This window comes from Puma concolor, chromosome A1, assembly GCF_028749965.1.
Source record: "Puma concolor isolate L17-30 chromosome A1, mPumCon1.1.hap2, whole genome shotgun sequence".
Classification (NCBI taxonomy): domain Eukaryota; kingdom Metazoa; phylum Chordata; class Mammalia; order Carnivora; family Felidae; genus Puma; species Puma concolor.
Window position 1 is genome coordinate 232,053,947 of NC_141667.1, and position 23,750 is coordinate 232,077,696.

General features: G+C 39.3%; 1 protein-coding gene and 1 long non-coding RNA gene across 6 annotated transcripts in view; one reads left to right on the plus strand and one right to left on the minus strand.

Annotated features, from left to right (window-relative positions):
• HSPH1 (heat shock protein family H (Hsp110) member 1) overlaps positions 1-23,750 on the plus strand; it is a 24,816-nt gene continuing 1,066 nt past the window's right edge. Inside the window, exons 1-17 of the mRNA XM_025924712.2 lie at positions 1-503; positions 3,016-3,073; positions 4,919-5,059; positions 5,762-5,884; positions 7,601-7,700; positions 8,820-8,953; positions 9,388-9,632; positions 10,419-10,647; positions 12,330-12,436; positions 12,685-12,818; positions 14,875-15,083; positions 16,707-16,838; positions 19,392-19,529; positions 20,414-20,539; positions 22,016-22,123; positions 22,203-22,322; positions 22,541-22,702. Of these exons, the coding sequence (XP_025780497.1) occupies positions 397-503; positions 3,016-3,073; positions 4,919-5,059; positions 5,762-5,884; positions 7,601-7,700; positions 8,820-8,953; positions 9,388-9,632; positions 10,419-10,647; positions 12,330-12,436; positions 12,685-12,818; positions 14,875-15,083; positions 16,707-16,838; positions 19,392-19,529; positions 20,414-20,539; positions 22,016-22,123; positions 22,203-22,322; positions 22,541-22,702 (2,373 nt within the window). The 5' untranslated portion in view covers positions 1-396. The remainder of the gene's footprint in view (positions 504-3,015; positions 3,074-4,918; positions 5,060-5,761; positions 5,885-7,600; positions 7,701-8,819; positions 8,954-9,387; positions 9,633-10,418; positions 10,648-12,329; positions 12,437-12,684; positions 12,819-14,874; positions 15,084-16,706; positions 16,839-19,391; positions 19,530-20,413; positions 20,540-22,015; positions 22,124-22,202; positions 22,323-22,540; positions 22,703-23,750) is intronic.
• Positions 15,115-23,750, minus strand: part of LOC147584844 (uncharacterized) — a 17,322-nt gene continuing 8,686 nt past the window's right edge. For 2 of the 5 annotated variants that reach the window (XR_015253829.1, XR_015253825.1), the window contains 3 exons: positions 16,805-18,590; positions 16,133-16,229; positions 15,118-16,005 (listed from right to left, as the gene is read on the minus strand). This is a non-coding gene — a long non-coding RNA (uncharacterized LOC147584844). Of the gene's footprint in view, positions 16,006-16,132; positions 16,230-16,804; positions 18,591-22,167; positions 23,077-23,750 lie in introns of those variants that run through there. The other 3 variants (XR_015253826.1, XR_015253830.1, XR_015253828.1) reach the window with 3 other exon arrangements.

The window sequence follows — 23,750 nt, forward strand, 5'->3', positions numbered from 1 at the left end:
AAATGCCGCAGATTCTGGAAAGTTCTGATCAGTGCGATACATAAGGCTGAGGAACTGGGACCTCCCCTTTTGGGTCGCTAGTTGAGCGCCGCGCCGGTGAGCAGCGGGTGCAGATCGAGACAGTCCTCCCGAGCTTGAGGAGCGCCCCGCGGAGACCGAGCGCCGCTTTCTCCCGTGCTTAGTCCTCCGAGTGCTGCCACTGTCCCCGGGAAGCCGGAGGCGCCGGCAGGCGGGCCGTTCGCGTTTCCGTCCGAGTGACAGAGGAGCGGTCGGACCCCGCGGGAGCCGCGCGCGGCCGGGGCAGGAAGCGGCTGCCGAAGCAGCGGGAGGGCGGCAGGAGGACGCAGACCCAGACCCAGAGCCGAGGCGGAGGCGGAGGCGGACCGCGACCCGGCCATGTCGGTGGTGGGGCTGGACGTGGGCTCGCAGAGCTGTTACATTGCGGTGGCCCGGGCTGGGGGCATCGAGACCATCGCCAACGAGTTCAGCGACCGCTGCACCCCGTAAGTGGGAGCCTGCGGGGGCGCCGGGGGAGGTTCTGGAGTGCGGAGAGAGAGCAGGGGCCGGGGCTGGGGACCGTGGGGACCCGGGGCTCGCGGGCGGGCTGCGGCGCGCCGGGCAGAACGGAGGGCGGTGTGGGTAGCGGTGCGCCCCTGGGGAAGGTTGGGAACCGGCGGCCCGGCCCGGCAGGACGCTTGCCCGACAGGGGTGGGGGCTTGCCGTCGGGACTGGAGGGGGGGGGGGTCGTTTTGGCGATCCCGAGGCCAAGAATAGTCTCAGAGTGGAGAGTCCCAGGGTCGTCGCTTCTGGGGCGGGCTTCCTACTGATGGGAGAGCTAAGGCCAAGCCCGCGATTTCGTTCCCTTTTCTTGGCAAGCCTCAGTTCGCTGCTTCCGCGGCCGCCCCCGTTTCCCCACGCGGCTTCTGAGCTGACTGAGCCGCCCCCAGCTTGTCCCCCTCCTTCCGAGCATGCCTCTGCGCACCGCAGATGCGGGGCTGCTGAGCTTTTTCTTCCGCATTGAGTCTCCGAAATGAACTAGAAGCTTCCAGAGCCTGTATGCTGCTGCTTGTCCAGTGAGCGGGCGGATTGTTGTTAGCGACCGCAGAATCGCTCCTTTGATAGATGCCTTTTCTTGCGCACTTTCCGTTGCTAACGCCGGTAGACTTCGTGCCTGGGGTCGTTTGTGAAGATGTAAACGGCCTTTTGCTCGTTTTAGGAGAGCCACTCAGGAGGAATCCTAAATCATGTTCTAGTTTATTAATTTTGCACAGTTCAAATAAAGGAGATAAGACGAAAATTGCACACTTTTGTGCTAGAATTCGGGGATGGATGTGGTCAGAATTAGAATGTTCTATTCCACAGCAGCATGGGGTGGGCAAGGGCAACATTTTATTAAAGCAACTTTTTCAAGGGGCTTATTTTCTGAAGATCATCATGCAAACACGCCTGCATGTACATTGATGGAAACAACTGATTCCTTCTCGGGAAAATTAATGTAGGTAGTAATTTTTTCAACGTCTGAAACCCAAGATAAAAAGCGTAGAATGATACCTTGAGCTCACAGGTAGGATGACCGTGTTTGTATCGCTGTTTGAGTGCAGATGGCCATTTGTGAAGGTGAACGGAAACTCAGAAAATTAGCAAATGTTTGACATTGATAGTACCACTGGAAAGACTTATTCCACGATTCTACCTCTTTGCAAATCTAGTCTGTTCTTTAGATATGTAAAGGTCTGTATAATTGGAGTACGCTAAGAAAGACAGTATGTCAGGCTTTCCTGCTTAGGTACAATTCACATCTTTGTTCTCTTTGATCCAATAAAAAAGAAAAGCTGTTCAGATGAGACTAGGAAAATATTGTATACGTGACTGTGGTGACCACTGTGAAACTGAAGACAGCAGGTATGTCCCTAGAAAAGGTAAACAGAGGGCAGCATTGGAGTTCCCTGTGATCTTGTTGATACAATAGATATTTGACTCACTTGCATTGGCCACTATTAATTTCCAAGTGGAAAATGAGTAAAGTCGTTCTGCAAGTGAATGGTTACTCTAGTCCTAGAATGTTACTTTGTTTTCAGAAGGTTCTAGCCTTTGCTTGAACACTTCTGGGGCTTTTAGGATGCTATTTAGAGCACCTGCACAGATAATTTGGGTCTAGGGTATCAGAGCAACCTTAAACTTGCTGTGCAGCCCGGTGTTTAGTGCCCTCAGCATATTCCCACTTTGTTCACCTACCTGCGCCTTGATTTAAAATCTGATTTGCGTTCCTCCTGACAAGAGTTGAGTTTATCTGTGCTCTGTGCTGCCATTCCATTTCCATTGCTGAGAAGGCTGCCTCACAGAGGTCATTTTTCATCTCTTCAAAGCTGACTTAATTAATGGAACTAATTATTCATGCTTTTCCCTCAACAATTATATTCTGTTTGCTGTGGTACTTGCTCTGCATCATAGTTACTTGGCCTCCTTAAGTAGAGTTCCCCGTAGGACCCTTTTGTGCTTTTAAACTGCAGAAACCTAACTTAGGCCAACTTGTTTGGATTCATATAAATCTGTTGATCCTGAAGGGGTGGAGGTGTATCAGGACAGTAATCGGTATGACAGTGATACTTAGATTTGTACAGAGTTGCCAACTGAGAGTGGAATTCACTCCATATATTTTGCTGATCATGTGGCTAGGGCCAAATTAATAATTCCCTTTATTCAAAGTATTTTCAGAGTTAATGTCCATTTCCTAATAATTGGGGACCTGGAGAATTACACGGGTATTTGAAGTAATGGAAAATGCCCCCTGAGCCATGAGCAGACTTTTTTGGCTAACTGCCCGTTAGATTAGATTCTCAGAGTAACAATTAAGTGGGCTTCTACTAAGTATCTGACTAAAGCTTTAGACTACAACATTGTGCCCTACTTGTGCCGCCCACCAACACCCCCTCGACCGTGGGTAGGAAACTGGTGTATTATTTTCTCGTCTATGCTTTTCAACATTTTGAGACCTGTGGTTTGTATATTTTCTAGATCAGTCATATCATTTGGATCAAAAAACAGAACCATTGGAGTTGCAGCCAAAAATCAGGTATGTTCTTTAAGACCATTCTGGTCACGTTTTTAAGGGAGAGGTTATGAAATATCGTAGGCTGTTTATGTTTGAGTTTTAGAAATGTAATGTACGTGTTCTTTAAGAGCCCTTAGATGGTTATTTTTTCTTTGTTCCCTTCCTCTTTCAGTGAGTAAGATCTGTCTTAACTTTCTAATCTGCCAACCTTAATTTTTAGCGATTTTGCTACCTTCTAATTTATCTAATTTTTAAAAATTATAAATGAGACACCTGAAGTTCTTTCATGTGGAATTGTGATACTCATTTAAGAGTTAAGGAAGATTTCTTCTAGAAGTTCTATATTTTAAAAGCATTTTCAGGTTATTTAGTAAGGTAAGACTGGGAGAACTGTCTATCTAGGTGTGTGCCGTCTTCAGGGTAGCTGTTAGATACACTTGAATTTGCCTCCTCTGCATTGAAATGGGAAGTAAGTAAGACATACGCATGAGCTTTTGAAGTCTTACAAGGAAGTAAAGTATCTCCTTAATATTCAACATGAGTACATGTTGAATGACAGTATTTTGGATCTGTTAGACTAAGTCACTGAAATTAACTTCACTTGTTATTAATGTGACTAGAACATTTATATATGCCCCTTCCATTTAGGGCTCACATTATAACCAGGAACCCTTAGGGTTGGGGAGGAAAAAAATAAAGGAAAAGAACACGAAATTTGAAATCTGTTTGAAGAGGCTGTAAGAAAGAGATTGAAAAAATTCTTTTAAACACAGAAAATAGTACTGCTGAGAAAGAAGCAAAACTCTAAACCCTGGAATGCTATAATAAGGCAAGTTGGAAGAGATACAAGGCAAAGGAGAGAAAAATAGCTATGCACACTCAAAATGGTGTACTTAAAAGAAAAGGGACACATCAGTGGAGGAACTGTCTCCCTCAATATGGCTATTTAGAATATTGATATGCCAGACCTTAAAATGCTGTTGCAGTTTTTTTGTGGCTCTGTGAGGAGACTCAGTGGAGGTTCAGATGTAGCCTGTAGGTTACTAGATACACTTCAACTCCATTTCAGAATCACAGGGAATTTTAGTACATAAACATGCTTAAATTCCATGTTTGAAAAACTACTACTGCCAGGCTGTATTCCTCCCTTTAAAAGAAGTAGACCAGAGAAAACAGTAAATAGGAAACTGTTCTGGTATTTTCATTACTTTAGAAGTCTGTTTTTAATCTTTTATTTTAATTGTTTCTGTATTTTAAATATAGTTTTCACTGTTCAGTGCTTTGAGTGAAATATACTATGAAGTGGGACTTTTTAATCCGGAGTCTGATCATCAAAAATAAGCAGTTAAAAGTCACTTAGAAATTTTGAATGATTCTTGCTGCTTCTGCTTTTTGGTACCGATAATTAACATTCCATGATTATAGCAGCCCGTGTATTTTATGGCACACAATGTTTATCCTGACCAATTAACAATTTATTAGACCATAACAATTAACGTTAACTTTTCTAAAAAATGTAATTTGACTTGTAGTGCTTTTAGATCTCCTTATTCGTGTATTCGGTGGATAATAAGTTTAGTGGGGAAAAAGGAATGAAATAAAGGGATGCAGTTCTTGATTTGTTCAGGGCTTTAGAGGTAGTTTCCCAATCTTTGATTTTATCTTGCAGGGTTTGAAATCTTTTTAAAAGTCTGTAGTGACAGCATTGCCTCCTGTTCCTTCTCATTTCCTACCTTTTGGCATTTCCCAGGGTTGCAGAGAAAGTTACTTATGTTATGGTTTGAGTCGTACAATTGACTTTTTATAAAATTATAATTACCAATGTTCCAATTAGAAAAAAAAACTAACTTCTCATTTCTTTTTCAGCAAATCACTCATGCAAACAACACAGTGTCTAACTTCAAAAGGTTTCATGGCCGAGCATTCAATGACCCCTTCATTCAAAAGGAGAAGGGAAACTTAAGTTACGATTTGGTTCCAATGAAAAATGGTGGAGTTGGAATAAAGGTAATCTAACTGACTAACTTTAATGTGCTTAATAGGAAATGAAATTCACCTATAGAAAAAAATGCCTAGTTCTTAATGTTTACCTCAAATTTCTTAATTAGATGATCTTTTTTTTGTCAAGTTCTTTTAAACTGTAGGTATATGTTTTAATGGCCGAAAAGTATTTAAGTGGCATATATTGCTATAACTTAATTAGTATCTTATGACTTCTTTATAATTGTTAAAATTTAGGTTTACTTAGTGGTGCTTAAAAAGTTCTCCATTGTGTTACAAAAGTCTGTTCCATTACGGCCCAGTTGCAATTGTTTGAAGAGCACTCGTGTAATGCAACCAGAGATCTGTTCTTAAACTAGCAGAGGCATTCCTGTGTTATGACCTACACAAAATGATATTTGTCACAGTGATTCATCTCTTCAGTTAGAATGGAAATTTACTATTTTGTATATAATGTTTTCACTAGTACTTTGGGTAGGGGGAAAGTTTACCCTAGATTTTTTTCCTCTTCATCTCTAGAGAAAAGTTCTTTGTTGCATTTTGGGTTTGGTTGGTTTGGTTTTTGGTGTCCTGTTCCTTTCTTCTTTAATGACAGCTGCAACAATAAAGATTTTCTAGAAGAGGATATGTAATAATATATGGAAGTTAGTATTAGCATGTAAACGTTAAGTACTACACCGTTTAAAATGTTTTCTTTCCCTTATACAGGTAATGTACATGGACGAAGAACATCTGTTCAGTGTGGAGCAGATAACAGCCATGCTGTTGACGAAGTTAAAGGAAACTGCCGAAAACAACCTCAAGAAACCAGTAACAGATTGTGTTATTTCAGTAAGTAGAATTCAACAAGGCAGTATGTTTTCTTTTAATTTGCCTTTCTTCCTACCCTTTAAGTGTTATTACTAGAGATCAAAATCCTACTGGACTGTATTAACAGAGTGTTCAGGAGCATTTCAGAGTATGTTTGAGTGGTATTTTTAGCAAGAAGTTGCAGGAGTTCCTGACTGGAGGTGCAAATCAATCTTGCGGGACTCTTTGAAAAGACTGGTCGGTTGAATTGGAAGATGTTCTAATGCTGTCCGTTAACAACACTGTTAGGCAACCTGTACGCTTAACGGGGATTTTCAGAATTCTGTCCATTGTGAACCAGTTCACTAGAAGTTTTACGATGTAACCTACCAGTAGTGACAAAACTTAAAAGATTTTTAGCACTGGAAAATCCACTATCAGTGGACAGTTGATAAGTTATCAAGGGGTATTTGAAAAGGACAGAAGTCTTTTATTTGGACGCCAAAAAGGCAGCTGTAAATTCTGCTTTCCCAAATGCGTAGGGTCACCTTTTGATCTGCTCTGGTTATGCTCCGCACTAAGACTGTCTATAACGGACTACATCACGCGTGGTCTTTGCATTACAACATGAGCAGGGTGGCCTGCCCAGACCAGTCAGAAGCTTTGGTGACAGTGTGTCCTAAGATGTGAAAGGATGAGGTAGAGAGCCCAGTCTTGCCCTTGCAAGACAGAATATGTTCTACTAAAAAGGAGTATTTGGCTGTTGCATGGAGAAATAATATTAATCTCAGGTAAAATTAAGAATTAAGTTACAAGTCAGTAATTTTTCCTTTTTTTTTTTTTCCTAAGTAAGCTAATATGGAAAAACTGCTGAAAGCAGTGTTCCTGATTTGAAAAGTGAGCAGAGACCCACTTTTGCTCTTGCCTCTCTTTCTGAAGCAGCTACAAATACTTTGGGGAAAAAAATGAAAGCCACTGTACTAAGTTTTCTCTTAGGTACTTTCTAGTTAAGTGATTCTATGAATGTATTGTTAGATTCTCCTGAAGAGTGTCCTAGTTAAAGTGCTGTCCTAGAAAGTGATCAAAAGAATTAACCTAGCTAAAGCACAGGTCAGCACCATAAGAAATTTCATCCCATCCCTTGAGCTGTTTTTGCTCTTCTTTTTAGGAATATCAACAGGCTTTGCCAAAAAATGTTTTTGTTATCTTAACAGGTCTACAGAATTAGAAGGTACCCCATCATCTATTAATGCTTGAATACAGTGAATAGCAAACTGCAGGGCGGTGGTGTATACGAGAATTAACTGTGCGTTACCTTTAGGTACCTGTAGTATTGTCTGTAGTTTAGTTACGTTTAACATTAAATGTTGACTTAGCATTGTGGTTTCCAAATAAGAAGTTTCAGACTAGCTTGGAAATGGTATTTCATACACTTAGATTTAAAGCTTTTTTTTTATTAGGTAGAGGCAGTTGTCACTATGTCTTAGTGAAGACTCCTGATTAATTTTTATTTTGGGTTAAAATTTGGTTATAGTAAAGATTACTTTGATAATACAGTTTCGGGGCATTTTTTTTTTAAACAGCTACTCTTCTGAAAGTTAGGAAACTTGCTAGAAACTAAGTGTAAATGTCTATTTCTGTTTTATAACTATGATAGGCACATATTTATCTGGACTGTTGTTAATGTTGTTATAAGTGGTTGTGAGGAATTTGTGTGTGTTCTAGCCAACTTAAGGTTCTTTGTTTTCTTGTTGGTAGGTCCCCTCTTTCTTCACAGATGCTGAGAGGCGATCTGTATTAGATGCTGCACAAATAGTTGGCCTAAACTGCCTACGACTTATGAATGACATGACAGCTGGTAAGAAAAAAAAGCTACTTTTGTGTAGAAGTGAATATACTATCAAAACTGAGTTAAGACAAGTCAGATATCCTAGCCAAACATTTTTTCATGTACCCGTAGAAACATAGCCTACTAAAAGACATGGGTTAGATTTGAAAGCAGGAATTCTGGTTTTTTTTTCAGATGCTTATGTTTAATGAGAAATTGTCACTGTGTCAGTTTATGAATCTGTTGTCATTAGGAAGTACTTCTAGGTATATATTTCAGTCCTTTGTATTATGTGTGTTGGATTTAGTTTTTTATTTCCTCACATGGTTTTTATAGTTAAATTTTCCCCAAACTTAGGATTTTGGGTTTCACAGCTACCATGGCTACGAGTATTAATGAGGTTAAAAAAATTTTTCCCCCTTAGTCATTGATCACTCATTTTCTATCAAATATTGATTTAAGCTGTACCATTTGCCAGACATTGTGTTAGGTACAGATAGGGTGGTGAGCGGACCAGTCATTGTTCCTTCCTCCTAGAGCCTTTACTAGTTTTTTATGATTACAGGTGAGCAAAAAGTCAGTTACAATTTAGTGTATTCAGACAAAGCAAGTAAGACTTTATTCCAGAATATTTCTAATATGTGTATTCTTTAAAACTCTTAATTCAAATATCAATAAAGGTGTATTCTTAGGCTATACATGTTTAGAAACATGGTGGCTTCAAAGTTCAGAAAAAGCTGACCCAGTCTCCTTAAGGTAGATCCGTTACTTGCCTTGGCTCTAGAAAGAAATTGGTAGGAACTGCCATTGCTATAGTTGTATATTAAATTCTGAATTTTTTTGGATAAGCATTCTCCTGGCAGGTTGTGGTTAAAATGTAAGTATGGCGTAATTAGCCTGCTAACGTTTGTGGTTACATTTCATTGTATTTGCACCTTGTACATTTTCTTTGTCACATCTCTTCATTGAAAAGTAATAGAGCATTGTTCTAAAATCAGAAAGGGAAAAAATTATGCCATGAAAATTAGTATGAAGTCAGGTGTGAAAGAAACGTGTTCACCAAGTTTCCTGCATGTATAATTCTTTCGGTAATGATGAAATTCCTAAGAAAATGTGAAACCAGAAATTGAAACAGTTATTTTTTTGTAGTTGCTTTGAATTACGGAATTTATAAGCAGGATCTCCCAAGCCTGGATGAGAAACCTCGGATAGTGGTTTTTGTTGATATGGGACACTCAGCTTTTCAAGTGTCTGCCTGTGCCTTTAACAAGGGAAAATTGAAGGTAAAGTCATAAATTTGAACTAAATGACGAAAACATATTAAATGTGTTGTAGTTGTCATTACTTTAAGCTACTGAGCCTTCTTGACTTTGTGCTTCTTAGGAAGCAGAATTTGGGGTATTATAGTAACAAGGACTTATTCCTAACACTGCTCCCCATAAAGATGACGTGATTATTTTAGGAGACCCTTAAGTGTTCTTGCTTAGGAAGGAGAAGCATTTTAAGATTATCTTCTATGTAATCATTAAAAGTAAATTAGAGATTCAGCATTTCATTTGGATTTGGTGGTAACATTTTTCTTAGATTTCATGTTACTATAATTTAAATAAAAGTTTTGATCTTACTAGTCTTTAGTTGTTTGTGTAGTAATATTTAAGATTCTGATTAAAAATATGATTGAAAATAACCAGATTATTTGTTGTTTTAACTAAATTAGGTACTGGGAACAGCTTTTGATCCTTTCTTAGGAGGGAAAAACTTTGATGAAAAGTTGGTGGAACATTTTTGTGCAGAATTTAAAACTAAGTACAAGTTGGATGCAAAATCCAAGATTCGAGCACTGCTTCGTCTGTATCAAGAATGTGAAAAATTGAAAAAGCTAATGAGCTCTAACAGCACAGACCTACCACTGAATATCGAGTGCTTTATGAATGACAAAGATGTTTCCGGAAAGATGAACAGGTGCGTCTTGAATTCTGCTAGATTAAACAGAAGAAACTTCTTGCTGAAACTATAGCCCAGGTGTCAGTCTAGCTGTGGTGTTGAGAGTCTTGGTCCACATCTTCAAGATTATATGCTATATACTAGGACTGTTCACACCATTAGAATTAGGGTCACTTGTGCGAAAAGGTTTTTTATTTTTTTAAAGAATAGGTTTTGTTGGGGTTTTTTTTTAATGTTTGTTTATTTTTGAGAGAGAGAGTGGGGGTGGGGGGTGAGGACAGAGGATCTGAAGCATGTTCTGTGCTGACATCAGAGAGCCTGACGCGGGACTTCAACTCATGAACCGTGAGATCATGACCTGAGCCGAAGTTGGACACTTAACCAGCTGAGCCACCCAGGTGCCCCTACAAAGAGGTTTTTTAAAAAGATCTTTGCTAAGTGTCCTCATGATGAAATCTTTTTAGTGTTTATCAACCTTCGGTGTTTCTGGGCTAGTAATTGAATAATGGTTTCACAAAAACCATTTAGGAGTAAAACGGCAGTCTGAATAGTGATTTTTTTCCATTAACGCTGGTAGAACTAATTTTTCCCCCATTTCTTTTCTGTACCTGTTCTGTATATGTATATATTTTTTTAAAAAGTTAACAAATTACAGTACAGTTAAATTTGGCCCATACAAAATGGAGGTTGTCTGAGGAAAAACAAATTCATTGGGTTAATATTATTTTCAAAAAAAAATAGAACAAAGTATTGGCTTTCAGATGCTTTTTCTAAAAATTTATAGTGTTCCTCTTATTTGCCAAGGGCACAATTTGAAGAACTCTGTGCTGACCTCCTGCAAAAGATAGAAGCTCCCCTTCATTCCCTTCTGGAACAGACTCAGCTCAGAGTTGAAGATGTGAGTGCGGTTGAGATCGTTGGAGGCACTACACGAATTCCAGCCGTGAAAGAAAAAATCGCCCGTTTCTTTGGAAAAGATATTAGCACGACACTCAATGCGGATGAAGCAGTAGCTAGGGGATGTGCACTGCAGGTATTACGTTCTCAGCCCTCCTTTCTCTTGCTGCTTGTTCCTTAAGCCATTTCTGCTTTGTTTCATTGTGGTGGGGTCATACAGTAAGCAGAGCCTTGTGTCTGATAGATATCACAAGGGAGCACACTTCCAAAAACATCTGTTAAGGCTGTGGGGAGACCGGGATTTTCAGATCTGGAACATCTAGGAAATTTCTGATTAAAAGAAATTTGCAGCTGATGTTTCTTGAACTGTGGATTAGGAATAGGCATGATTCTGAGGAGACACGGGAAACACAACTGTAAAGCATGAATCAGTTGTGTGGTGTTGACAGTTGTTACAAAGCACACAGGGGGATTAGAATAACAATGTGGTGCAAGAAGGAATTGATTTGGGGGAAATTTCCTGGGCTAGGAGTATTAGTTAACAAGTGATTTTAGAAAATAGCTGACCCCCTTCCCCCTAATTGATTTTAACTTGCTTATCAAGTAAGAAGGTGGCTCAGAGGCTCAAGTGTGTTTGGCAGAGCAAAAGCACCAAAACTAGAAGTTGTTGATAAGAAAAGCAGCATCTGTAGTTAGGATATCACAGTCTGATGTAAGTCGTTTTGACTAAGTTCCAAGTTAACAATCCTTAAATTTTATTCTAGTTCGTACAGTTATTTTTGATACAAAGCAAAGCAAGAGATTCTATACACAAAGATATTTAGAAGGACTATACTTAATACTTAAAGAGGGGCGCCTGGGTGGCGCAGTCGGTTAAGCGTCCGACTTCAGCCAGGTCACGATCTCGCGGTCCGGGAGTTCGAGCCCCGCGTCAGGCTCTGGGCTGATGGCTCAGAGCCTGGAGCCTGTTTCCGATTCTGTGTCTCCCTCTCTCTCTGCCCCTCCCCCGTTCATGCTCTGTCTCTCTCTGTCCCAAAAATAAATAAAAAACGTTTGAAAAAAAAAATTTAAATACTTAAAGAAGAACATATAGGTACTCATTATTGTTAATTATCTGTTGTATCATCATGATTCGTCATGGGGTTTTTGTTTTTGCTTTTTTCCTTGATAATGGAGTATGCCCCCTTCCCTAAGAAGTCTCCCAACTCCCCAGAACATCGGAAGTGTATCATTTCTTTAGAGGAAGAGCTCACTTTTGGTCTCTCTTTTGAAGGGTCCTATGCTAATCAGAAACTGACTTTTAGCGTAGTCACATATTTAGTCATTTTTATGTAACTACTCTAAATCCACCTGTCTGTTGGGTGTCATCTACCCCAAATGTGAATTTACCATCACCTCCTTCATAAAATTCCTTGAAAATACGAATATTTGGGGTTTTATCTTTTTTCAGTTTCTTAGACATTCGAAAGATGATGTGGACAGAGCTGTTTGTGGATATATACACAGGTTCAAAAGTGGTACAGCTTGTAATTGAAGTTGCTGTCAGGACATTTCTGGAAAGGTCCATGTTTTTTCCCAAGCTCCTGTGAAACTTGCTGTTAGTTAACTGTTGCCATCCTAAGATTCATTGTATTATCTGTCTTTATATTTAGCGATTGGCATAGTATTTACATGATAAATCCTTTGCACTTAAGACAGTGTGTACCGTAAGCAATTTTGATTTTGAATTTAAACTTGATACCCGATTTTAATTAAAGGGTGAGTGCAATTATTTTATTCATAGCCTCCTGATAATCCTTTTTCTTTTTTCCTTTTAAGTGTGCAATTCTTTCCCCAGCATTCAAAGTTAGAGAATTTTCCATCACGGATGCAGTTCCCTTTCCAATATCTCTGGTGTGGAACCATGATTCAGAAGATACTGAAGGGTAGGTAGCAGAAGATAACTATTCAAATACTGTATTTTAATATCAAGGAAAATTAACAAATGACTTTTACAGTTGAGAGTCTGATTATTGGGATCTTTGAACAAGCAACCTGATCAAAATATTTCTCTCATTTTGGTGTTAATAAATGGTGGGCTAGAATTGGTAGAGATCTCAGAGTGTTTATTCAGTTTGTGTAGCACAGTAAGTTTACATGTTTGCAATACTGAATGCTTTTTCCTTTCCTCTAGTGTGCATGAAGTATTTAGTCGAAACCATGCTGCTCCTTTCTCCAAAGTTCTCACTTTCTTGAGAAGGGGACCTTTTGAGCTAGAAGCTTTCTATTCTGACCCTCAAGGAGTTCCATATCCAGAAGCAAAAATAGGTGAGCCATTAATTTTGTGTGTTTATGCTTTTAAAGACTTAGTGTACAAATGTAAAAATTTGTCTTGATGTCGAGTGGAGTAGAATTCCACGTAAAGACATTGTTGATTTAGAATAATGGTGATGGAGGAATCTTTTCCTTCTATGGATGAAGAAACTGGCCAGTAGAGATGAAATGACTTGCTGGTGCCACTGTTACTTCCACATATTTGTGTTTAGGGACTCTTCAGTGTTTTTTCTCTTCTGATGCAGTCTCTATTTAAAGCATCAGCACCTACTTTTACTGTTAACCTTTCTTCTGGATGGAACGTTACTTCCAACTTAAAACCTGCCTCAGAACCCAGTGAAAAAAGTACATCTTTTTTGGTACACTTTTCTTGGAGAGGTTTGGCACTATCTGTCTGTTTTGACTCCTAGTTACTGGAAGTCTGTTGGAGAGCTACAGATACATCTTCCTGCGTGGCCATGTCTCTTTCCCAGGCTGAGGGCGAAATTCGCCAGCATCACTAGATGTGTTCCGGACTCACCCTTGCCCCATACCTTTTTGTAATGAAGTTGTTTGAAGGAATCTGACCTGACCAGTTGTGTCTTCTTTCTTATTATTTAAGACTAAAAGTGTACTGGCACAGATTGTTTGGTTTTGTTTTTAAACAGTTTTTACGAATTTATTGCTAAGAAATTGTTGAATAGAGACTGAACTTTTAATAGATAGGTTGGATTCTATGCATTAATTCCCCATCATGCAAAGGGTATAATCCAGGTTTTTTAGTATGTCATCAAGTTAACATGTTACCACCAAAACCAAAAAGCTTAGACATACTTAAAGAACGGTCTTGAATTTCTCTTTCTCCTGTGACTTGTCTTGGATGCCCCATAGTAAATGCTGTTTCTTTAAATTATTTCCTGACCTCTAGTGATCTGATAATTATTGAATGTCAATTCCAACATCTTTCACTGACCTGGTAATTAAATGTGTAACTTTCTGTGTTTGTGTAGACAGCACCTTAAATATAGGGCTGTTAAATCCCATATAGTGCTTTGCACATATGAGGTTCAAAGTACTTAATTTTGGTTTAGTGATCTCTGGAATAAAGCTATTGGTGGAGATGATAGCTAACACTTAGCACTTGGTTCTGTAGTTTTACATGCTCACTGTAAACACTTGCCAACTCTGTCCATGGAAACATAGGTTAAATAACTTGAATTAGGACACATAGCCTGGGTTCAAGCCCAGGCCAGAGTCCACACTCTTAACCCCCCCTGAGTAATGGCTCTGGAACTACTGTATTTTGCATAGTAATTTCAGACTTTGATAAACAGGGGTTATCAAAACCTCTCGTATTTAAGACCTAGGGAAATGTTTTGATTATTCAGTCAGAAAAACCATATTCCCTAAAGACCCTGTGGGATTAAAATGCATCTGGTGCTTGATATCGCTTGAGAGCCATCTACCTTACACTTGGTAACGGATTTTCCAGTCTAGTTTGTCCCTTAGCACCAATCTGGAGAAACAGGGTAGGAGGAGGCAGGGACTGCTTGTCAGCAGTGCAATATCTATGTTAAATACACCCAATCACAAGAGTGCCCTTGCTTTTGAAGGTTTTATGGCATATTAAGACTAATCTCAAAGCATTGACGTTTACCATATAACTAAGTTTATTTTATGTTTGTAGTGAAAAAGATTCTTAATTCAGTTGGTAGAGAAAATTGGGGAGATTTAGGACTAGCATACTTTCAAGCTGTATTTTCGGGCCTTTGACTTCTTTACGGAGATTTAGCTGCACTTCTTTTTTTTTTTTTTTTTTTTTTTTTTTAAACGTTTATTTATTTTTGGGACAGAGAGAGACAGAGCATGAACGGGGGAGGGGCAGAGAGAGAGGGAGACACAGAATCGGAAACAGGCTCCAGGCTCTGAGCCATCAGCCCAGAGCCTGACACGGGGCTCGAACTCCCGGACCGCGAGATCGTGACCTGGCTGAAGTCGGACGCTTAACCGACCGCGCCACCCAGGCGCCCCTAGATGCACTTCTAAAATTGCCAATTTCTTTTTGTTCCAGGCCGCTTCGTAGTTCAGAATGTTTCTGCGCAGAAAGATGGAGAAAAATCTAGAGTGAAAGTGAAAGTGCGAGTCAATACCCATGGCATTTTCACCATCTCTACAGCATCTATGGTGGAGAAAGTCCCAACTGAGGAGAATGAAGTATCTTCTGTTGAAACAGACATGGAGTGTCCAAATCAAAGACCAGCAGAAAACTCAGACACCGAGGTAAGTTTCTGGATCACCCTTTGTGTTTGAATATACAGTAGATTTAATTCTATAGAAGGGTAGGGAAAGGTTAAAATACATGTTTCTTAATTTTGATTAGAATTTTGGGTAAGGGTGATAATAGCAGTTGCTAGGTGATGATAATATACAGCCCAGAATTTGATGACTTATGATTAAATTCTATATAGCTTAATTTGAACTGGCACATTACAATATAACTAGAGTCATAAAGTTTCTCTGAATTATTTTTTTAAAGGCATCGACCACATATTGAGAAGGCGGTGTTGACTGATGATTAAGAAAAAAGACTTAAAAAAATTAATGTGGTAGAATATATACCAAATATTAAAGATTATTTTTAAAAATTGTGAAGTTGACTTTGGTATTTCAGGACTTGCTTTTATTTACATGGTTTGCACTTTTGTTTACATGGCTTGCTGTATTGTGGGAGGAGGGAAGAGAAGTATCTACATAGAGAATAGAAAGTTGTTATTGTTCACGGTCTTAATTTAGACTTTTGTTAGCATGAGTGCAGAAGAATTTTAAGAAACTTCAAGGTAGATTAACTGTTAGAGTTTACTTTTGGATAATAATCACAAATAGCTTACGTGAAGAGGCAGGTGGTGTAATGTTTTAGTTAACATGTGAGAAAGTATGGTATCCTGTGGCCACACAACTCTGTTAACACTGTTACCATTTCTAGAACTTTTAAAGAACATTTACATCTGAGCCTTCATTTTCTCATTTAGAAAAATTTCAAAATAATGAGTTAAATGACCAGTGCCATATACTTTGCCATTTGGCGACAGATACCATTATTCTAATACCTGTTGTATCAATCTCTTAGTGCCTTTTGGGTATATTTACATCATGAGTGCCTTGTTTTTGAATACTTCAGTGTCTGCCTTAGAATCTTGAAGTTCTGAAAGAAAATTTTAAGAGGCTTCAGGGTGGATAGAAAGTAGTTAAATTAGAATGTTTTGGGCTTTTCCCGAAGATGGGAAAAGAGCATAGCAAGCACTGATTATTGGGGATTGAGTTCTACTAACATGTAGCGTATATTCTTTATCCTGAGATCTTCTGAGGTGGAAATGGCTGGATCCCAAAAAGAAGGTGGGGACGGATGCGGTCTTGGGTATCTGTAAGCTGAAATGATGCATCCCTGAATGACTGATAGTTGGCTATTTTATGCAACTGTTCATTTCATTGAAATGGAGCTGTGTTGAGATGCTCACAGCTGCTGGTGAAATTTAAGTTTTGGAATCTTGTTTTTTGGGAGAGAGGCCTGGAGTCAACCTACTTTTTGTGCTTTTGAGAGCTTAAGAGCTGTACAAAGCTAGGTGAAAGTTTCTTAAAGGAGAGTTCTTGACTCATCACATCAATCAAAATGCCTACTACTTGGTTATTTAACTATATTAACTGCTATCGTGGAAAGAATTTCTTACAGGTTTAAGATTTGTAAGGAGTTTTCATGTGTTTATTTTGCTTTTATCCAGTCTCTTTTTTCCCCCACTTATTAAGACTTCAGAAATTGAGTGTACTGTCTTTGGTGCCCTATAACCTATTAAATTTATACAAGTACACCTGCTTTCTACATCCTTTGTGCCTGGGCTTTCATTTCAGAAAAATATCCAGCAAGACAACAGTGAAGCTGGAACACAGCCCCAGGTACAAACTGATGGTCAACAAACCTCACAGTCTCCCCCTTCACCTGAACTTACCTCAGAAGAAAACAAAATCCCAGATGCTGACAAAGTGAGTGACTCTTCTAGTTCATTCCTTTAGACAATGTTGCAACATGTGATCATTAATGATATCATTAAATCTGCAGTTTCAAGAGCAAGCACCAAGTTATCTTATTCTGGGTAGGATTTTTCTTCTGTTAATTTTTTATGTGTTTTTCAATTAAAATGAGTTAGAGGTACTCAAGCTCAACTCAGGAAACTGAATATCCTGCTTTAAACATGACAGCTTCTCTTGATGAACTGCTGCTCCGAGCAACAAGAGATGAATGCATGGCATTTCTTGTCTTCTCTGGTGCCAGACGTATCTGCTAATGTGAGGAGCAGAAAGAGCTACATCCCAGTGCTGTGTGATGAGTTCTTACTTGCATTAGTCTGATGATAAATACACGGGCTATAGGAGTCTAGTAAACTTTTTTCTCCTCTCAAGTGACCTGTCAAATTAATTATGATCTGGTAACAACCAGATCGTACCTCAAAGTAATTTTGCTTTGCCATGCTTCCACAGTATGTATTGGAAGCTAAATGATTTGTGTGGTGTCCCTTGAATAAATGACAGCTTCTAATAAGCAAACCTTTAAAAATTCATGGTCCGATAGATACCGCCAAGTTTCCATTGTGACTCCAGATCATTCTGTGCTTTGCAGAACTTCCACTTTTTGTGCAAGTTGCATGTAAATTATTAATCTTTCATTAGTGATTTGGTTCTCTCTTACCCTCCGATGAATTCTAGAATTGTTCATTGGCAAAAATACATTATACACTTGGTAAAAGCTTTCAGTTTTTAATCTCATGCCCTGATTGGTCCTGGCGGGGGGGGGGGGGTCCTACTATGAGCTTTAGTTCCTGACTCTCTGAAAGCCGCCTTTTTCTTCTCTTCCAGAGTTGCGTGGTGGTGGAGGTGGTGGTGAAGCAGCTTTGCTTTCTTTGCCACAACAGCTCCCTGCCGTCCCCATCCTTCCCCTTCACTTAGCGTTGAGCATGAACTGACTTGTGCTGATGGTCTCAGTACCTGTCTGGAACATAACATGGGGCACCATCTCATATTCTTAGTTGTAGGTGGGACTGATAGCAGCAGACCCTCTGGAACACTGTCACATACTACTTTGGAGATTCTTCATCCGTGCCTTGTCGAGTGCCATTTTGTGATGTATTGGTTTACTCAGTAGTCGGTTTAATGTTGGACCGTCAGAGAGTCTTATGCTGACTTCACTGCCACACATGTGCTGTCATCCATTCGTTTCCCAAATATCTGTCGTACTCCTGTGTTTTGCTAGGTGTAGATGTCATCTAACTCATCTTCCTTGTGGTTCGTGCCCCCGGAGCATGCATAGTCTGTTGGGGGGTCTGTGCACTAGAGTGAAGAAGGCATGGGGACTGCGGGCTGATTGGCAAGATCATTGTGGGTGAGGCAGCTGGCCGCACTGAGACCTGTGACTCAGGAATACTGAAATAAGTCTGGGAAACAGGAGTTCTAGTCCCGTCTCTGTCTTCATCATTTTAGGCAAGCCGCTGAACCTTTTTCAAGTCCCAGTTTCTTCTATGACGTGCCTAGAGCTTCAACCTTTTTTTTTTTTTTTTTTTTTTTTTTTTTTAACTCCCCAGAATTATCCACCGGTGGTGTTTGCCGTATCGATGGGCTATTCTTTCCTATTTGGCCATCCCAGCCAGTCAGGGTATATGTTTTATACCCCTTGGTTTTTCTAATCTGTTCTACAGCTGAGTTTCCTAAATTGTGTTCTTTACCATCTCAGCTAGTAGGAGCCTATAGAAATGGAAACACTGAAAAGTCCTGGAAAATTAAAGACGATAGGAGAGATACTTACTTCTTTAGCCCTGTATTTACATATTTTTTAAAACTGCAGTAAATTGTTAGTGTTTGCTGCATCATTTCACTTTCTATATTAAGGCTCTTTGTCTCTTTTTACCTTACAGAGTTGCTTGTGAAAAGTGGGATCACTCAAAGACAGATAATAGGAATAAGGATACTTATACATATACTTACATATATGTATGGGTGTGTGTGTATGTATATAATCCCCTCATTCAGCAGGAAACTTTAAAAGGCACTCATCAGTATAGTGCTAATTATAATTGCAACAGGTATAATAGTGGGATACAGGGATTTAAGTATATATTACAGGAGTAGATTGGTCCTAACATGCTTAGCATTGGTCATAATCTATCTTGTTACTATTAAGGTTCTAGACTATTATTTAAAGATGTGGCAACTTAATAATATTTTTGACTTTTGGAGTCTGAAATATTGTTGAAGGGGGTTAAAAATTAGAGAACTATGAAGAAAAGCTTTAGCAGGAGAGATTAAATTTACCATGCAAAGAGAAAAATATCCTGAATTCTTGAAGGAAAGTATGACATGTTTAACTTGTAACTGCAGCCCAATGTAAAATCTGTGGTGGGAATTAGACGGTCTTCGACATTCTTCTAAAGTTTAGGGACTTTATTTTTGCCTAAGTCATCAGTAAGTATGATAGGGAGATACTGTTGTCATTGTTTCAAGGATTATGTAAGAATTTTTCCACTTCTTTTTTACCCCTTCCCTAAGGTAAATGAAAAGAAAGTTGACCAGCCTCCAGAAGCTAAAAAACCCAAAATAAAGGTGGTGAATGTTGAGCTGCCTATTGAAGCCAACTTGGTCTGGCAGTTAGGGAAAGACCTTCTTAACATGTATATTGAGACAGAGGTAAGTGCTTCAGGTAAATATTTTTCATTCTGCTGTGTATTTAGTTGTTTGGCCCTGTTACCCATATTTCTAATAGATAAATATGTACACTTCTTTCCCATACTCCCAAGTTCTATACAGTTTTAGGAACAGGATGAGTCCATAACTAATGGTTTTCCAATTTAATGTTTTTAACAAGCTTTATTTATAGTTTTGCATCCTTTTGAAAGAAAGCTGTACCGTAGATCATTCTGCCAGGTATATAATTGATTGCCCAAGTTCTTGGAAGAAATCGGATGCCAGTATGTCCTAGCACAGAGCACAATACAATTGGTATTTCAGGCCATACTACATATTTCTGTTAAAGTACGTTGTGCTTCTTTGTAGTCTAGAATATGTGAACATAATTGAGATTCTGTTTTATTTTGCTGAGATGGCAACATTGTGCTTTGAAATTTAATAATTATACCTCACTTATATTTCATAAGTGGGTAAATAAATTTATAGTCCTTAATTTCAAATATGGTGGCAGAATGGTGTGACCATTATACGCTTGCCGATATTAATCCTAATAGGAGACGATCGTATAACTACCTAAAAAAAATAATAAATTATAGCGGATTGGGTTTTTCCCCCCTTGGTATTAAACCTGAGATGCGGAAGCTATGTAATTTATTACCTAATGTGTTTTGTTTTGTTTTTTTTTTTAAATCACAACCTACTATGTGTATATAGTAAATGAAGAACTTTGTAAGATTTATTGGAAGATTCATGAGGTGTATGTTAGAACTGTTAACACTTTTGGGGGCGGGGTATATAATTGTTGATTTTTAACACCAGAGTCTAGTTAAAATTTACTTACAGATAACAGAAGACTGGAATTGACCTTTTCTGTTTTCTGACAGGGTAAGATGATAATGCAAGATAAATTGGAAAAGGAAAGAAACGATGCTAAAAATGCGGTGGAGGAATATGTGTATGAGTTCAGGGACAAGTTGTGTGGACCATATGAAAAATTTATATGTGAGCAGGTAAGTGTAGAGCGTTGTTGTTGTTTTCTTTTTCTGAGTTTATTTTGAGAGAAAGCGCACGTGCACACTCACAAGATGGGGAGGAGCAGAGGGAGAGAGAGAATCCCAAGCAGGCTCCGTGCTGTCCGCACAGAGCCTGATGCTGGGCTCAGTCTCACAAACCGTGAGATCATGACCTGAGCTGAAATCAAAACTTGGATGCTTAACTAACCGAGCCACCCAGGTGCCCCACGTTCTGTTTTTATTCAGATAATCTCATACAGTGTTTCATCTCAAGTCTGACATTTAAATCTCTCCTAGATTATGTAACGAGCTTTTTGAAAACGGAAAACTTGAAATAGAAATTGTATAAACAAAGTCTCGGAAAGAGGCCCATTAGTGATGTGCAATTTTACATTCTAACTTATCCCAGTGACCCTTTAGTTGTTATCATCCACAAGAAAGAACCTATCAAACATTTACTCAGAGTCTGTGACACTAAAGGTTTGGGGGCTAGAGGGATAAATAAGAGGGAAAAAAACCTTGCTTTTAAAGACCTCAGACCTTTTTTTTTTTTTTTTTTTTTTTTTTTTTTTTTTTTTAATGACTGGTTCCCTTGCCTGCTCTGTGGTCATTGTTTTATCCCATAAGACTTGTTCATGCAGTTGTTCCAAAGTTTATTGAGCACCTTATTCCCCTTAGCCCTTTTCTAAGCTCCCAAAGTCAGTGTGGCTCTGAGTAAATCCCAGAAGCCCAACTGTGAAAGATCAGACTTAGAAAAAAATTGGCTAGATAGAAATTTAGGATGGTTTAGGGATTAATCCTGAAGTTACAAGAATTTAAACTTGGAGGAGTCTGTTTTGTTCTAAGATCCTTGAGCTACCTTGTAATAAACTTTTGGTTTTTGGCTCTGCCCCGACACTTCCTGAATTTCTTAGATGGTTTGGATTCTGAAGGAGAGATGACCCAAAATAGGGTAGACCTCCTCAGGCTAGAGTAGAAATAATTACATGAATTGGTTTGGAAATGATTTAGGTTCAGTGATTGAATTGTTGTCAACTTGTCTGACATCTCCCTTTCAGTATTCGGTAGTTGTGGGAGTGAATAGAAAGTTACTTAGTCAAGGCCCAGTTGCTTTGAAGAACGGGAAGAGAACTGCTCTTCCATAACCACATTTCAATGTATAGATTGTCCAACACTGGACTTCTGAGATACATCATTAAGTCAGTAAGCAGCTTACCAAAAACTCTCAGATGTCCCTGTGTAAAAGAGAAGCCAAAGAATTACAGTTCATCCCTCATGTAAAATGTATGGCACGGGTAATGTTTATTGCTCCTTGATAACTTTTCAGTAAAGAGAATCCAGCTAATCAGCGTGCCTTCCTAGAAGTAAGATTGGTTACTTAGCGTTTAACACTTCTGAGGATGACTGTTTTGCTGTGAAAATTTTTGCAGTAAAGTTGCAACTGATACGGATTCTCTTCTGTTTCCTATACAGGATCACCAAAATTTTTTGAGATTGCTCACGGAGACCGAAAACTGGCTCTATGAAGAGGGAGAGGACCAAGCTAAACAAGCATATGTTGACAAGTTGGAAGAATTAATGGTAAGCCCTTCTCTCCCCCTAGACTACAGACTTCTGAGATGCAGTTAGACAAATGCTAATTTATTACATTTTGTTTTAGAAAATTGGCACTCCAGTTAAAGTTCGGTTTCAAGAAGCTGAGGAACGACCAAAAATGTTTGAAGAACTGGGACAGAGACTGCAGCACTATGCCAAGATAGCCGCGGACTTCAGAAATAATGTAAGTCTTTTTATACATCGCAAGGAAGTTAACCTAGATTTTAATAAACTAATACCAAGTTGAGGAGCCTTCGTTGTGAACACATCTTCCTAAGTGAGACATTTGTTTTTGTGTTTGAGACCAGAGGTAGGTTTGAACTTCATGGAAAATTGGGTCAGGTGAGATGTTATTGTTAAATACTTCGTTTCACAGGATAACTGTGCTTTTTTTCCATTCAGGATGAGAAATACAATCATATTGATGAGTCTGAGATGAAAAAGGTTGAGAAGTCTGTTAATGAAGTGATGGAGTGGATGAACAACCTCATGAATGCTCAGGCTAAAAAGAGTCTTGACCAGGATCCAGTTGTACGTGCTCAGGAAATTAAAGCAAAAATAAAGGTAAGCATTAATGTCTAATGTTTACTCCTGTGTTCTCTTCGGGACTCCGGTTGTAATCCTGTGAACTTGAGACAATTCTTTTCTTTGATCAGTCTTTACCTCATTCTGACTGAAACCAGATTTCTTATTAGTTCACTGTTGATACTTCAAAATACAGAAGACCTTATGTTTCTGTAAAATTCCCTTTTCTTCATTATTCATTTACTTCAATAAATAATACATTTGTTGAGCGCCTACCATGTGGCAGCCATTGGTCACAGGTTAAACTGAGTGTACAGAGGCAGTCCCCGCCCCTGTCACAGTCCACCTGCTGGTTCGAGGAAGGCTTCGCAGCTTACAAGTGCGGAAGGAAGTGTATCAGATGGTGTCAGGTGCTGCGGGCACAAATGAAGGTAGAGTGTTAGGATTCCGGGCACTGGAGAAGGACCCAGATTGGTATTGTATCAAGGAAGGACTTGCCAAGTGTGTGAGGCTTTAAAGAAAGCTGAGAAGAAAACCAAAGAATGCTTTTCATCTGCAAGAATGTTTAAACACAGTGAAGGTTAAAGAATCGTGAGCCTTTGGGGGCGCCTGGGTGGCGCAGTCGGTTAAGCGACCGACTTCAGCCAGGTCACGATCTCGCGGTCCGTGAGTTCGAGCCCCGCGTCGGGCTCTGGGCTGATGGCTCGGAGCCCGGAGCCTGCTTCCGATTCTGTGTCTCCCTCTCTCTCTCTGCCCCTCCCCCGTTCATGCTCTGTCTCTCTCTGTCCCAAAAATAAATAAAAAACGTTGAAAAAAAAAAATTAAAAAAAAAAAAAAAAAAATCGTGAGCCTTTGAAGTCAGGGGGCTGTAAACTTGAATCCCAGCTGTTCACTCACTGGTTTTCCTGATCGTGAGGTTAAATTATCCAGCCTCTCTGAACCATCTTCTCTCTCCTACATAGATGGGGATCATAATTCCTACTTTCTAATACTGTTGTGAGGATTAAGTGAGGTAATATAATCTAGGAGTACTTTGCAAGTTCCTGACACATCCTACAAGAATATTCTCTTCTCTCTTGATCAGGCC